This window comes from Oncorhynchus gorbuscha, linkage group LG03 (assembly GCF_021184085.1).
Source record: "Oncorhynchus gorbuscha isolate QuinsamMale2020 ecotype Even-year linkage group LG03, OgorEven_v1.0, whole genome shotgun sequence".
Classification (NCBI taxonomy): Eukaryota; Metazoa; Chordata; class Actinopteri; order Salmoniformes; family Salmonidae; genus Oncorhynchus; species Oncorhynchus gorbuscha.
The window spans coordinates 4,052,858-4,067,301 of NC_060175.1; the positions used below are offsets into that span (position 1 = coordinate 4,052,858).

Sequence of the window (14,444 nt, forward strand, 5' to 3'; positions counted from 1 at the left end):
ACTCAGCAAAAAAAGAAACGTCCTCTCATTGTCAACTGCATTTATTTTCAGTAAACTGAACATGTGTAAATATTCGAATGAACATAACAAGATTCAACAACTGAGACATAAACTGAACAAGTTCCACAGACATGTGACTTGCAGAAATGGAATAATGTGTCCCTGAACAAAGGGGGGAGGGGGGGGTTCAAAATCAAAAGTAACAGTCGGTATCTGGTGTGGCTACCAGCTACATTAAGTACTGCAGTGCATCTCCTCCTCATGGACTGCACCAAATTTGCCAGTTCTTGCCGTGAAATGTTACTGCACTCTTCCACCAAGGCACCTGCATGTTCCTGGGCCCTGGCCTTCACCCTCCGATCCAACAGGTCCCAGACATTTCTCGGGGAATGGCCCTAGACCTCCCATCCATGGCAGAACACTGACATTCCTGTCTTGCAGGAAATCACGCACAGAACGAGCAGTATGGCTGGTGACATTGTCATGCTGGATGGTCATGTCAGGATGAGCCTGCAGGAAGGATACCACATGAGGGAGGAGGATGTCTTCCCTGTAACGCACAGCGTTGAGATTGCCTGCAATGGCAACAAGCTCAGTCCGATGATGCTGTGACACACCGCCCCAGACCATGACGGACCCTCAACCTCCAAATCGATCCCGCTCCAGAGTACAGGCCTCGGTGTAACCCTCATTCCTTCGACGATAATCGCGAATCCAACCATCACCCCTGGTGAGACAAAACCGAAACACTTTTTTCCAGTCCTGTCAGTCCAGCGATGGTGGTTTTGTTGCCGGTGATGTCTGGTGAGGACCTGCCTTACAACAGGCCTACAAGCCCTCAGTCCCCAGCCTCTCTCAGCCTATTGAGGATCTGCTATACAACAGGCCTACAAGCCCTGAGTCCCCAGCCTCTCTCAGCCGATTGCGGACAGTCTGAGCACTGATGGAGGGATTGTGTGTTCCTGGTGTAACTCGGGCAGGTGTGATGTTCGAATGTACCGATCCAGTGCAGGTGTTGTTACACGTGGTCTGCCGCTGCGAGGACAATCAGATGTCCGCCCTGTCTCTTTGTTGCGCTGTCTTAGGCGTCTCACAGTACGGACATTGCAATTATTGCCCTGGCCACGTCTGCAGTCCTCATGCCTCCTTGCAGCATGCCAAGGGCACAATCACGGAGATGAGCAGGGACCATGGGCATCATTCTTTTGGTGTTTTTCAGAGTCAGTAGAAAGGCCTCTCTAGTGTCCTACGTTTTCATAACGTTAATTGCCAACCATTTGTAAGCTGTTATTGTCTTAATGACCGTTCCACATGTGCATGTTCATTAATTGTTTATGGTTCATTGAACAAGCATGGGAAACAGTGTTTAAACCCTTTTACAATGAAGATCTGTGAAGTTATTTGGATTTTTACGAATTATCTTTGAAAGACGGGGTCCTGAAAAAGGGACGTTTCTTGTTTTTTTTTGCTGAGTTTATCATCGTATTTGCAGGTCAGAGAAAAAAAATTGCATTTCTGTCATGCAATTCTACGTAATTTTACATATTCGCTGATTTATTTTTTTACCACTGCACAAATTACAGGCTAAGAATGGAGTGAGAGAGAGAGGACTATGTGTTCGTTAGATCATAATTCTCCAATGCCAAAACGGTGTGTCTTATATTTGCCGTGAAACTGTCCCTGTTTGCAAATGATTAAATCTGAGACGTCATTAGGAATCTCATGGTACGTTCAGAAGTTAGTTTTACCTTTCTACCCCAGACAGAGTACTGCTGTCTACTCTTCTTCTGTGGTTTAACCCAACGAGTCAAGGTCACAAGTGTTTCCCTAAAAGCTGTCTGGGTTTAAACATCTTCTATTGGACAGAAAGTGAATAGCTTAATCAATTAATATTGATAGTAATAGATGGACAAATGTTTTGTCTCCTCAACTATAGAAGGCTGTACCTCTTAAATGTCAAAGAAACTAAACAATTATATCCCAAAATGCTTTGGAGTCGCCTCTTTCCCAAACAGTTAGTTTGTATCATAAAGCGTCGCGGACCAAACCGCTGTTATAGACTTTAATTAATCAGTAGTATTCTCTTATAAATCTTAAGCTAACGAGTGGTAGGCCTGTCTTTACTAAAGGAAGGCCTATGGAACAACACTCCATTCCAGTCCTGGTTTTAACTTAGCCTACCTCCGTGACTGTGAAGGGCTGTTATTTAAAGAGTGCATGGTGGATGGAGGAATTGACCTACAAATCTATGGATATAGCAGCCTGTAGCCTAATTTCCTCTGTCAAACAGGCCTCGCTCTTATTTCTTAAATGGGAAGAAATGGGCTCCAACACAAAGTCATCTTGTTGTTAGTAATTAAAATGAAGACGTTGAAATTGGTTATGCCTACTGGAATGCGTCTTTCAGCTCCATGAGCTGTCCATTTCTGATTGGTTGTGACCGTGACTGCTGCTTCAAGTTTAAGCATCACAGTGTGAGTTAGCAGAATCTGGCTTATTGTGAGGTCAATAACTCTGATAAATACATCACGGGCAAGAAACATATTGTTTTTAACAATATTCTATGATAGTAGTAGCAAGCTATCAAAGTTGGCCACCGGTCCTCCTTCGCGCTCTTCTGCTCAAACCCGAACAGACCGTATAGGCTAGAGTGCATTTTATAGAGGAGGCCTAATAACATGAACATAACGAAGAAGCATTTGACTCTCCTCCTGAACCGCCTCTGTAGGCCTACACAGCACAGCCATTGGTTAGTTAGAGAACACACAACAACGTGTTTGATCAACAAGAGCAGAGCAGGCCGGGGCTCAGGGTTGGAATATCCATCGCGGTGTGTAATGCAGCCTAGGGCAGCCGCCACACCGGCAGTCACTAGTCATGAAGGTAGTTAAATTCCACATGTAGTCACGGTAATTAGGCTTCTCTAAGCACTGAAGCTGCATATGGTCATTAGTAGCCTACCAAACTTGTTAACTGCCTGGTACTCAGCACTCGATTGTCCCCCTAATCACTCTGACATCAATGCAAATTTATTGTGATGGTGTAGGTAGACTATATTACATGGATTTATTGTGATGGTGTAGGTAGACTATATTACATGGATTTATTGTGATAGTGTAGGTAGACTATATTACATGGATTTATTGTGATGGTGTAGGTAGACTATATTACATGGATTTATTGTGATGGTGTAGGTAGGCTATATTACATGGATTTATTGTGACGAAATGTCATGACCGCCACAGCCCTAATGCAGCCTGGTTTTACACCATCCCAGCAGATATCTTAAAATATAACTTTGCTCTGTGCTTCTCCCAGCGTGTACTTCGTAGCCTATAGTCCATAGATAATTTGATTGAGACCACACTAAATATCCAATAGGCGTACTTGATATTGCGCGCCCAGCGGAGAATCAGAGAGGAGGGGTGGCATCGGGGATATATAGACTAATAAACAACTAATTCGGCAGCGTAGCCTGGTGGTTAGAGCGTTGAACTAGTCACCGAAAGGTTGCAAGTTCAAATCCCCGAGCTGATAAGGTACAAATCTGTTGTTCTGCCCCTGAACAAGGCAGTTAACCCACTGTTCCTAGGCTGTCATTGAAAATAGGAATTTGTTCTTAACTGATTTGCCTAGTTAAAGGTCAAATAAATTAAATAAATTCTGAAACACTGAGAAATATTTACATTTCATCAATTACAAACGACATAACCCTCCTCTTGGACCAAGATTAACGAAATACCAAACCGTCCCCTTGACTGAAATTGAAAAACTCCCCATTTTCCAGCTACCCATTATGTAAATGTAGATCCATAACATTCGGATTCTGTACACAACGACCGTTGTCTATTCTTCCTATTTTAGTTGTTGTTACAGTACTGTACCCAGGGTGGAATTGGGGCGGGGGAGGACAGATTTACCAAAGTGAAGTAATATTGACATTGGTGGAATTTTATGTGTTTGTTACATAGAATTTGGCGATTTTACATTGGAGAGTTACCATAGTGATTTGTTTCCTATTTCTACCCTTGACAATACTAAACCATAACCTTTGCCTCATTTCTAATCTAGTGGAGTAAAGGCCACCCAGAGCATGGAGCAACACAGTATTATCTGAAGGCAATACAAAGGAGTACAGATGCCGTATCTTAATTTGATCCTCCTTGTAGAAATGCAAGATTGTACTGTGTTCGAGGTTTTAAAAGGTGGCAGGTGCTTTGGGCCAGTAACCGAAAGGTTGCTAGATCGAATCCTAATCTGTCGTTCTGCCCCTGAACAAGGCAGTTAACCCACTGTTCCCCAGTAGGCCGTCACTGTAAATAGGAATTTGTTCTTAACTGACTTGCCTAGTTAAATAAAAGGTTAAATTAAAAATAATCTTAAAGTTTGTAATTTCCACTTATACATTTCTGACTTGATTTGACCTAACGAAAAATGTATCAACTCCTACAAAAATTCATTATAATTCACATTTCCTGTTGCTGCAGGATTATTTTCCTGTTTTGTAAAAATGGGTCAAATTAAGTTAGGGCATCTGTTCAGTAGAATTACCTTCTGCAACCTGACCTGTGGACTGACTAGATAGAACAGAGTGGCCCCACTAGCTGTCCTGTCCGTCATGATCTCGTCACTAAGGCTGCTGTGGGGACTTGGCTGTGGCTGGGAGTGTTGTGTTGAATCACTCATCCAAGGTCAATAGTGCAGTCTTAGATGAACATTGTTCACACATAAACCACACACACACAGACACAGACACACACACACACATTTTCCTTAAGTCAGTCTATCCCGGGGGAAGCAGAGTCACCAGAGCTATTTTCATATTGCAGTAGCTTAGTGGGCAGCGGTCAAACTCAACTGTCTTTCTGTGTTGTGTCCTCCTCTGTAAGGAGAGCGAGAAAGAAAGAGGTAGCAGGGTTTGGGGGGCTGGGGACTATTTATTGCCCATGTTTAATCTGCAAAGCCTTTCAAAGTCAGAGTAGCTTTGAGTAGGTCACATATGATCAGATTTAATGTTACGGGTTCACTCCGTTACCCTGGACCATTGCGTGATGGTTTCACTCCATTACCCTGGACCATTGCGTGATGGTTTCACTCCGTTACCCTGGACCATTACGTGATGGGTTCACTCCGTTACCCTGGACCATTGCGTGATGGTTTCACTCCATTACCCTGGACCATTGCGTGATGGTTTCACTCCGTTACCCTGGACCATTACGTGATGGGTTCACTCCGTTACCCTGGACCATTACGTGATGGGTTCACTCCGTTACCCTGGACCATTGCGTGATGGTTTCACTCCGTTACCCTGGACCATTACGTGATGGTTTCACTCAACAAGCCCTTTATGTCCATTGTTGGGGGGGAGGATACTCGACAAGCCCTTTATGTCCATTGTTGGGGGGGAGGATACTCGACAAGCCCATTATGTCCATTGTTGGGAGGGGGGGGGGGGGGGGGGATACTCGACAAGCCCATTATGTCCATTGTTGGGAGGGGGGGGGGATACTCGACAAGCCCATTATGTCCATTGTTGGGAGGGGGAGGATACTCGACAAGCCCTTTATGTCCATTGTTGGGGGGGATACTCGACAAGCCCATTATGTCCATTGTTGGGAGGGGGGATACTCGACAAGCCCATTATGTCCATTGTTGGGAGGGGGATACTCGACAAGCCCTTTATGTCCATTGTTGGGGGGAGGATACTCGACAAGCCCATTATGTCCATTGTTGGGAGGGTGGGGGATACTCGACAAGCCCATTATGTCCATTGTTGGGAGGGGGATACTCGACAAGCCCATTATGTCCATTGTTGGGGGGGGATACTCGACAAGCCCATTATGTCCATTGTTGGGAGGGGGGATACTCGACAAGCCCTTTATGTCCATTGTTGGGGGGGATACTCGACAAGCCCTTTATGTCCATTGTTGGGGGGGGGATACTCGACAAGCCCATTATGTCCATTGTTGGGGGGGGATACTCGACAAGCCCTTTATGTCCATTGTTGGTCATTTTTCCCTACTGCACTGTACTATTGTTAGTTTTCCTGTTAGTTTTCCTGTTGCTGACTTTCTGTTAGTTTTCCTGTTAGTTTTCCTGTTAGTTTTCCTGTTAGTTTTCCTGTTAGTTTTCCTGTTAGTTTTCCTGTTAGTTTTCCTGTTACTGCCTTTCTGTTAGTTTTCCTGTTACTGCCTTTCTGTTAGTTTTCCTGTTAGTTTTCCTGTTAGTTTTCCTGTTACTGCCTTTCTGTTAGTTTTCCTGTTAGTTTTCCTGTTAGTTTTCCTGTTAGTTTTCCTGTTAGTTTTCCTGTTACTGCCTTTCTGTTAGTTTTCCTGTTACTGCCTTTCTGTTAGTTTTCCTGTTAGTTTTCCTGTTAATTTTCCTGTTAGTTTTCCTGTTAGTTTTCCTGTTAGTTTTCCTGTTACTGCCTTTCTGTTAGTTTTCCTGTTAGTTTTCCTGTTACTGCCTTCCTGTTAGTCATTAACTCACTATGTTCTGTCTTTCTCCTAACTAGCTAACTGACCCATGACTGTCTCCCCCCGGCCACGTATCAGGTACTGGCGTCGGCGGCTGGGCCTGCAGGTTGTCTACTCTGAGAACAGAGGCTACCGGTTCTGTTACTCCCACAGAGGGAAGCCTGGTCCGGGCCGACCCACTATTCTCATGCTCCACGGGTTTTCTGCTAACAAGGACATGTGGCTGCCTGTGGCTAAGGTACAGTATGGACAGCCGTAGGACAGACATGCACACATTCTGCAGGAATCACATTGACTAAAAAAACACTTTTAGTGTCTGCTGAATATCACATATAATGTCAACCTGAAATCAGACCATACAGTACCACAGTACATCAGACCATACAGTACCACAGTAAACAGTACATCAGACCATACAGTACCACAGTACTTCAGACCATACAGTACCACAGTACATCAGACCATACAGTATCATAGTACATCAGACCATACAGTATCACAGTACATCAGACCATACAGTACCATAGTAAACAGTACATCAGACCATACAGTATCACAGTACATCAGACCATACAGTACCACAGTACATCAGACCATACAGTATCATAGTACATCAGACCATACAGTATCACAGTACATCAGACCATACAGTATCATAGTACATCAGACCATACAGTACCATAGTAAACAGTACATCAGACCATACAGTATCACAGTACATCAGACCATACAGTACCACAGTACATCAGACCATACAGTACCATAGTACATCAGACCATACAGTATCACAGTACATCAGACCATACAGTATCATAGTACATCAGACCATACAGTACCATAGTAAACAGTACATCAGACCATACAGTATCACAGTACATCAGACCATACAGTACCACAGTACATCAGACCATACAGTACCATAGTACATCAGACCATACAGTACCATAGTACATCAGACCATACAGTATCATAGTACATCAGACCATACAGTATCATAGTACATCAGACCATACAGTATCATAGTACATCAGACCATACAGTATCATAGTAAACAGTACCACAGTACATCAGACCATACAGTATCATAGTACATCAGACCATACAGTATCACAGTACATCAGACCATACAGTACCACAGTACATCAGACCATACAGTACCATAGTACATCAGACCATACAGTATCACAGTACATTAGACCATACAGTACCACAGTACATCAGACCATACAGTATCATAGTACATCAGACCATACAGTATCACAGTACATCAGACCATACAGTACCACAGTACATCAGACCATACAGTATCACAGTACATCAGACCATACAGTATCATAGTACATCAGACCATACAGTATCACAGTACATCAGACCATACAGTACCACAGTACATCAGACCATACAGTACCACAGTACATCAGACCATACAGTATCACAGTACATCAGACCATACAGTATCATAGTACATCAGACCATACAGTATCACAGTACATCAGACCATACAGTATCACAGTACATTAGACCATACAGTATCATAGTACATCAGACCATACAGTATCACAGTACATCAGACCATACAGTATCACAGTACATCAGACCATACAGTACCACAGTACATCAGACCATACAGTATCACAGTACATCAGACCATACAGTATCATAGTACATCAGACCATACAGTATCACAGTACATCAGACCATACAGTACCACAGTACATCAGACCATACAGTACCATAGTACATCAGACCATACAGTATCACAGTACATTAGACCATACAGTATCATAGTACATCAGACCATACAGTATCATAGTACATCAGACCATACAGTATCACAGTACATCAGACCATACAGTACCACAGTACATCAGACCATACAGTATCACAGTACATTAGACCATACAGTATCACAGTACATCAGACCATACAGTATCATAGTACATCAGACCATACAGTATCATAGTACATCAGACCATACAGTACCACAGTACATCAGACCATACAGTATCATAGTAAACAGTACATCAGACCATACAGTACCACAGTACATCAGACCATACAGTACCACAGTACATCAGACCATACAGTACCACAGTACATCAGACCATACAGTATCATAGTAAACAGTACATCAGACCATACAGTACCACAGTACATCAGACCATACAGTACCACAGTACATCAGACCATACAGTACCACAGTACATCAGACCATACAGTACCACAGTACATCAGACCATACAGTACCACAGTACATCAGACCATACAGTACCACAGTAAACAGTACATCAGACCATACAGTATCACAGTACATCAGACCATACAGTACCACAGTACATCAGACCATACAGTACCACAGTACATCAGACCATACAGTATCATAGTACATCAGACCATACAGTATCACAGTACATCAGACCATACAGTACCACAGTACATCAGACCATACAGTACCACAGTACATCAGACCATACAGTACCACAGTACATCAGACCATACAGTATCATAGTACATCAGACCATACAGTACCACAGTAAACAGTACATCAGACCATACAGTATCACAGTACATCAGACCATACAGTACCACAGTACATCAGACCATACAGTATCACAGTACATCAGACCATACAGTATCATAGTACATCAGACCATACAGTATCATAGTAAACAGTACATCAGACCATACAGTACCACAGTACATCAGACCATACAGTATCATAGTAAACAGTACATCAGACCATACAGTACCACAGTACATCAGACCATACAGTACCACAGTACATCAGACCATACAGTACCACAGTACATCAGACCATACAGTATCATAGTAAACAGTACATCAGACCATACAGTACCACAGTACATCAGACCATACAGTACCACAGTACATCAGACCATACAGTACCACAGTACATCAGACCATACAGTACCACAGTACATCAGACCATACAGTACCACAGTACATCAGACCATACAGTATCATAGTACATCAGACCATACAGTATCATAGTACATCAGACCATACAGTACCACAGTACATCAGACCATACAGTACCACAGTACATCAGACCATACAGTACCACAGTACATCAGACCATACAGTACCACAGTACATCAGACCATACAGTATCATAGTACATCAGACCATACAGTATCACAGTACATCAGACCATACAGTATCACAGTACATCAGACCATACAGTATCACAGTACATCAGACCATACAGTACCACAGTACATCAGACCATACAGTATCATAGTACATCAGACCATACAGTACCACAGTACATCAGACCATACAGTATCACAGTACATCAGACCATACAGTATCATAGTACATCAGACCATACAATACCACAGTACATCAGACCATACAGTATCATAGTACATCAGACCATACAGTATCATAGTACATCAGACCATACAGTATCATAGTACATCAGACCATACAGTACCACAGTACATCAGACCATACAGTATCACAGTACATCAGACCATACAGTATCATAGTAAATCAGACCATACAGTACCACAGTACATCAGACCATACAGTACCACAGTACATCAGACCATACAGTATCACAGTACATCAGACCATACAGTATCACAGTACATCAGACCATACAGTACCATAGTACATCAGACCATACAGTACCATAGTACATCAGACCATACAGTATCACAGTACATCAGACCATACAGTATCATAGTAAATCAGACCATACAGTACCACAGTACATCAGACCATACAGTACCACAGTACATCAGACCATACAGTATCATAGTAAACAGTACATCAGACCATATAGTATCATAGTAAACAGTACCACAGTACATCAGACCATACAGTATCATAGTAAACAGTACATCAGACCATACAGTATCATAGTAAACAGTACATCAGACCATACAGTATCATAGTAAACAGTACATCAGACCATACAGTACCACAGCGCATCAGACCATACAGTACCATAGTAAACAGTACATCAGACCATACAGTACCATAGTAAACAGTACATCAGACCATACAGTACCATAGTAAACAGTACATCAGACCATACAGTACCACAGTACATCAGACCATACAGTACATCAGACCATACAGTACCACAGTACATCAGACCATACAGTACCATAGTAAACAGTACATCAGACCATACAGTACCACAGTACATCAGACCATACAGTATCATAGTAAACAGTACATCAGACCATACAGTACCATAGTAAACAGTACATCAGACCATACAGTATCATAGTAAACAGTACCACAGTACATCAGACCATACAGTACCATAGTAAACAGTACATCAGACCATACAGTACCACAGTACATCAGACCATACAGTACCACAGTAAACAGTACATCAGACCATACAGTACCACAGTACTTCAGACCATACAGTACCACAGTACATCAGACCATACAGTACCACAGTACATCAGACCATACAGTATCATAGTAAACAGTACCACAGTACATCAGACCATACAGTATCACAGTACATCAGACCATACAGTACCATAGTAAACAGTACATCAGACCATACACTATCATAGTAAACAGTACATCAGACCATACAGTATCACAGTACATCAGACCATACAGTACCACAGTACATCAGACCATACAGTACCACAGTACATCAGACCATACAGTATCATAGTAAACAGTACATCAGACCATACAGTATCATAGTAAACAGTACCACAGTACATCAGACCATACAGTATCATAGTAAACAGTACATCAGACCATATAGTATCATAGTAAACAGTACCACAGTACATCAGACCATACAGTATCATAGTAAACAGTACATCAGACCATACAGTATCATAGTAAACAGTACATCAGACCATACAGTATCATAGTAAACAGTACATCAGACCATACAGTACCACAGCGCATCAGACCATACAGTACCATAGTAAACAGTACATCAGACCATACAGTATCATAGTAAACAGTACATCAGACCATACAGTACCATAGTAAACAGTACATCAGACCATACAGTACCATAGTAAACAGTACATCAGACCATACAGTACCACAGTACATCAGACCATACAGTACATCAGACCATACAGTACCACAGTACATCAGACCATACAGTACCATAGTAAACAGTACATCAGACCATACAGTACCACAGTACATCAGACCATACAGTATCATAGTAAACAGTACATCAGACCATACAGTACCATAGTAAACAGTACATCAGACCATACAGTATCATAGTAAACAGTACCACAGTACATCAGACCATACAGTACCATAGTACATCAGACCATACAGTATCATAGTACATCAGACCATACAGTACCACAGTACATCAGACCATACAGTATCATAGTACATCAGACCATACAGTATCACAGTACATCAGACCATACAGTACCACAGTACATCAGACCATACAGTACCACAGTACATCAGACCATACAGTATCACAGTACATCAGACCATACAGTATCACAGTACATCAGACCATACAGTATCACAGTACATCAGACCATACAGTACCACAGTACATCAGACCATACAGTATCACAGTACATCAGACCATACAGTATCACAGTACATCAGACCATACAGTATCATAGTACATCAGACCATACAGTACCATAGTACATCAGACCATACAGTACCACAGTACATCAGACCATACAGTACCATAGTACATCAGACCATACAGTACCACAGTACATCAGACCATACAGTACCATAGTACATCAGACCATACAGTACCATAGTACATCAGACCATACAGTACCACAGTACATCAGACCATACAGTACACAGTACATCAGACCATACAGTATCACAGTACATCAGACCATACAGTACCACAGTACATCAGACCATACAGTACCACAGTACATCAGACCATACAGTATCATAGTACATCAGACCATACAGTATCATAGTACATCAGACCATACAGTACATCAGACCATACAGTACCACAGTACATCAGACCATACAGTACCATAGTAAACAGTACATCAGACCATACAGTACCACAGTACATCAGACCATACAGTATCATAGTAAACAGTACATCAGACCATACAGTACCATAGTAAACAGTACATCAGACCATACAGTATCATAGTAAACAGTACCACAGTACATCAGACCATACAGTACCACAGTACATCAGACCATACAGTATCATAGTACATCAGACCATACAGTACCACAGTACATCAGACCATACAGTACCACAGTACATCAGACCATACAGTACCACAGTACATCAGACCATACAGTATCATAGTACATCAGACCATACAGTATCACAGTACACAGTACATCAGACCATACAGTATCATAGTAAACAGTACATCAGACCATATAGTATCCACCACGTACATCAGACCATACAGTATCACAGTACATCAGACCATACAGTACCACAGTACATCAGACCATACAGTATCCACAGTACATCAGACCATACAGTACCACAGTACATCAGACCATACAGTACCACAGTACATCAGACCATACAGTACCATAGTACATCATTTACATTTAGACCATACAGTACCACAGTACATCAGACCATACAGTATCATAGTAAACAGTACATCAGACCATACAGTATCATAGAAACAGTACATCAGACCATACAGTACCACAGCGCATCAGACCATACAGTACCACAGTAAACAGTACATCAGACCATACAGTATCATAGTAAACAGTACATCAGACCATACAGTACCATAGTAAACAGTACATCAGACCATACAGTACCATAGTAAACAGTACATCAGACCATACAGTACCACAGTACATCAGACCATACAGTACATCATCCAGACCATACAGTATCATAGTAAACAGTACATCCAGACCATACAGTACCATAGTAAACAGTACATCAGACCATACAGTACCACAGTACATCAGACCATACAGTATCATAGTAAACAGTACATCCAGACCATACAGTACCATAGTAAACAGTACATCAGACCATACAGTACATCAGTACCATAGTACCATAGTAAACAGTACCACAGTACATCAGACCATACAGTACCATAGTAAACATCCAGACCCAGACCATACAGTACCATCATAGTACATCAGACCATACAGTACCACAGTACATCAGACCATACAGTATCATAGTACATCAGACCATACAGTATAGTAAACACAGTACATCAGACCATACAGTACCACAGTACATCCAGACCATACAGTACCATAGTACATCAGACCATACAGTACCACAGTACATCAGACCATACAGTATCATAGTAAACAGTCAGACCATACAGTATCACAGTACATCAGACCATACAGTACCACAGTACATCCAGACCATACAGTACCACAGTACATCAGACCATACCATATCACAGTACATCAGACCATACAGTACCATAGTAAGCAGTACATCAGACCATACAGTACCACAGTACATCAGACCATACAGTACCACAGTACATCAGACCATACAGTACATACAGTACATCAGACCATACAGTACCACAGTACATCAGACCATACAGTACCACAGTACATCAGACCATACAGTACCATAGTACATCAGACCATACAGTACCATAGTACATCAGACCATACAGTACCACAGTACATCAGACCATACAGTACCACAGTACTTCAGACCATACAGTACCACAGTAAATCAGACCACAGTGCGGTACCACAGTACATCAGTAATACAGTACCACAGTACATCAGACCATACAGTACCATAGTAAACAGTACATCAGACCATACAGTATCACAGTACATCAGACCATACGGTATCACAGTACATCAGACCATACAGTATCATAGTAAACCCACAGTACTTCAGACCATACAGTACCATAGTAAACAGTACATCAGACCATACAGTATCATAGTAAACAGACCATAGTGCAGTATCCGTACCAGTATCACAGTACATCAGACCATACAGTACCATAG

At 42.0% G+C, this 14,444-nt stretch overlaps 1 protein-coding gene across 2 annotated transcripts in view; it reads left to right on the plus strand.

Annotated features, from left to right (window-relative positions):
* The window catches only part of LOC124024517 (monoacylglycerol lipase ABHD6-like), a 51,081-nt gene that overhangs the window by 4,282 nt on the left and 32,355 nt on the right, over positions 1-14,444 (plus strand). For both annotated transcript variants that reach the window (XM_046338447.1, XM_046338440.1), the window contains exon 3: positions 6,555-6,714. In XM_046338447.1, the coding sequence (XP_046194403.1) occupies positions 6,555-6,714 (160 nt within the window). The remainder of the gene's footprint in view (positions 1-6,554; positions 6,715-14,444) is intronic.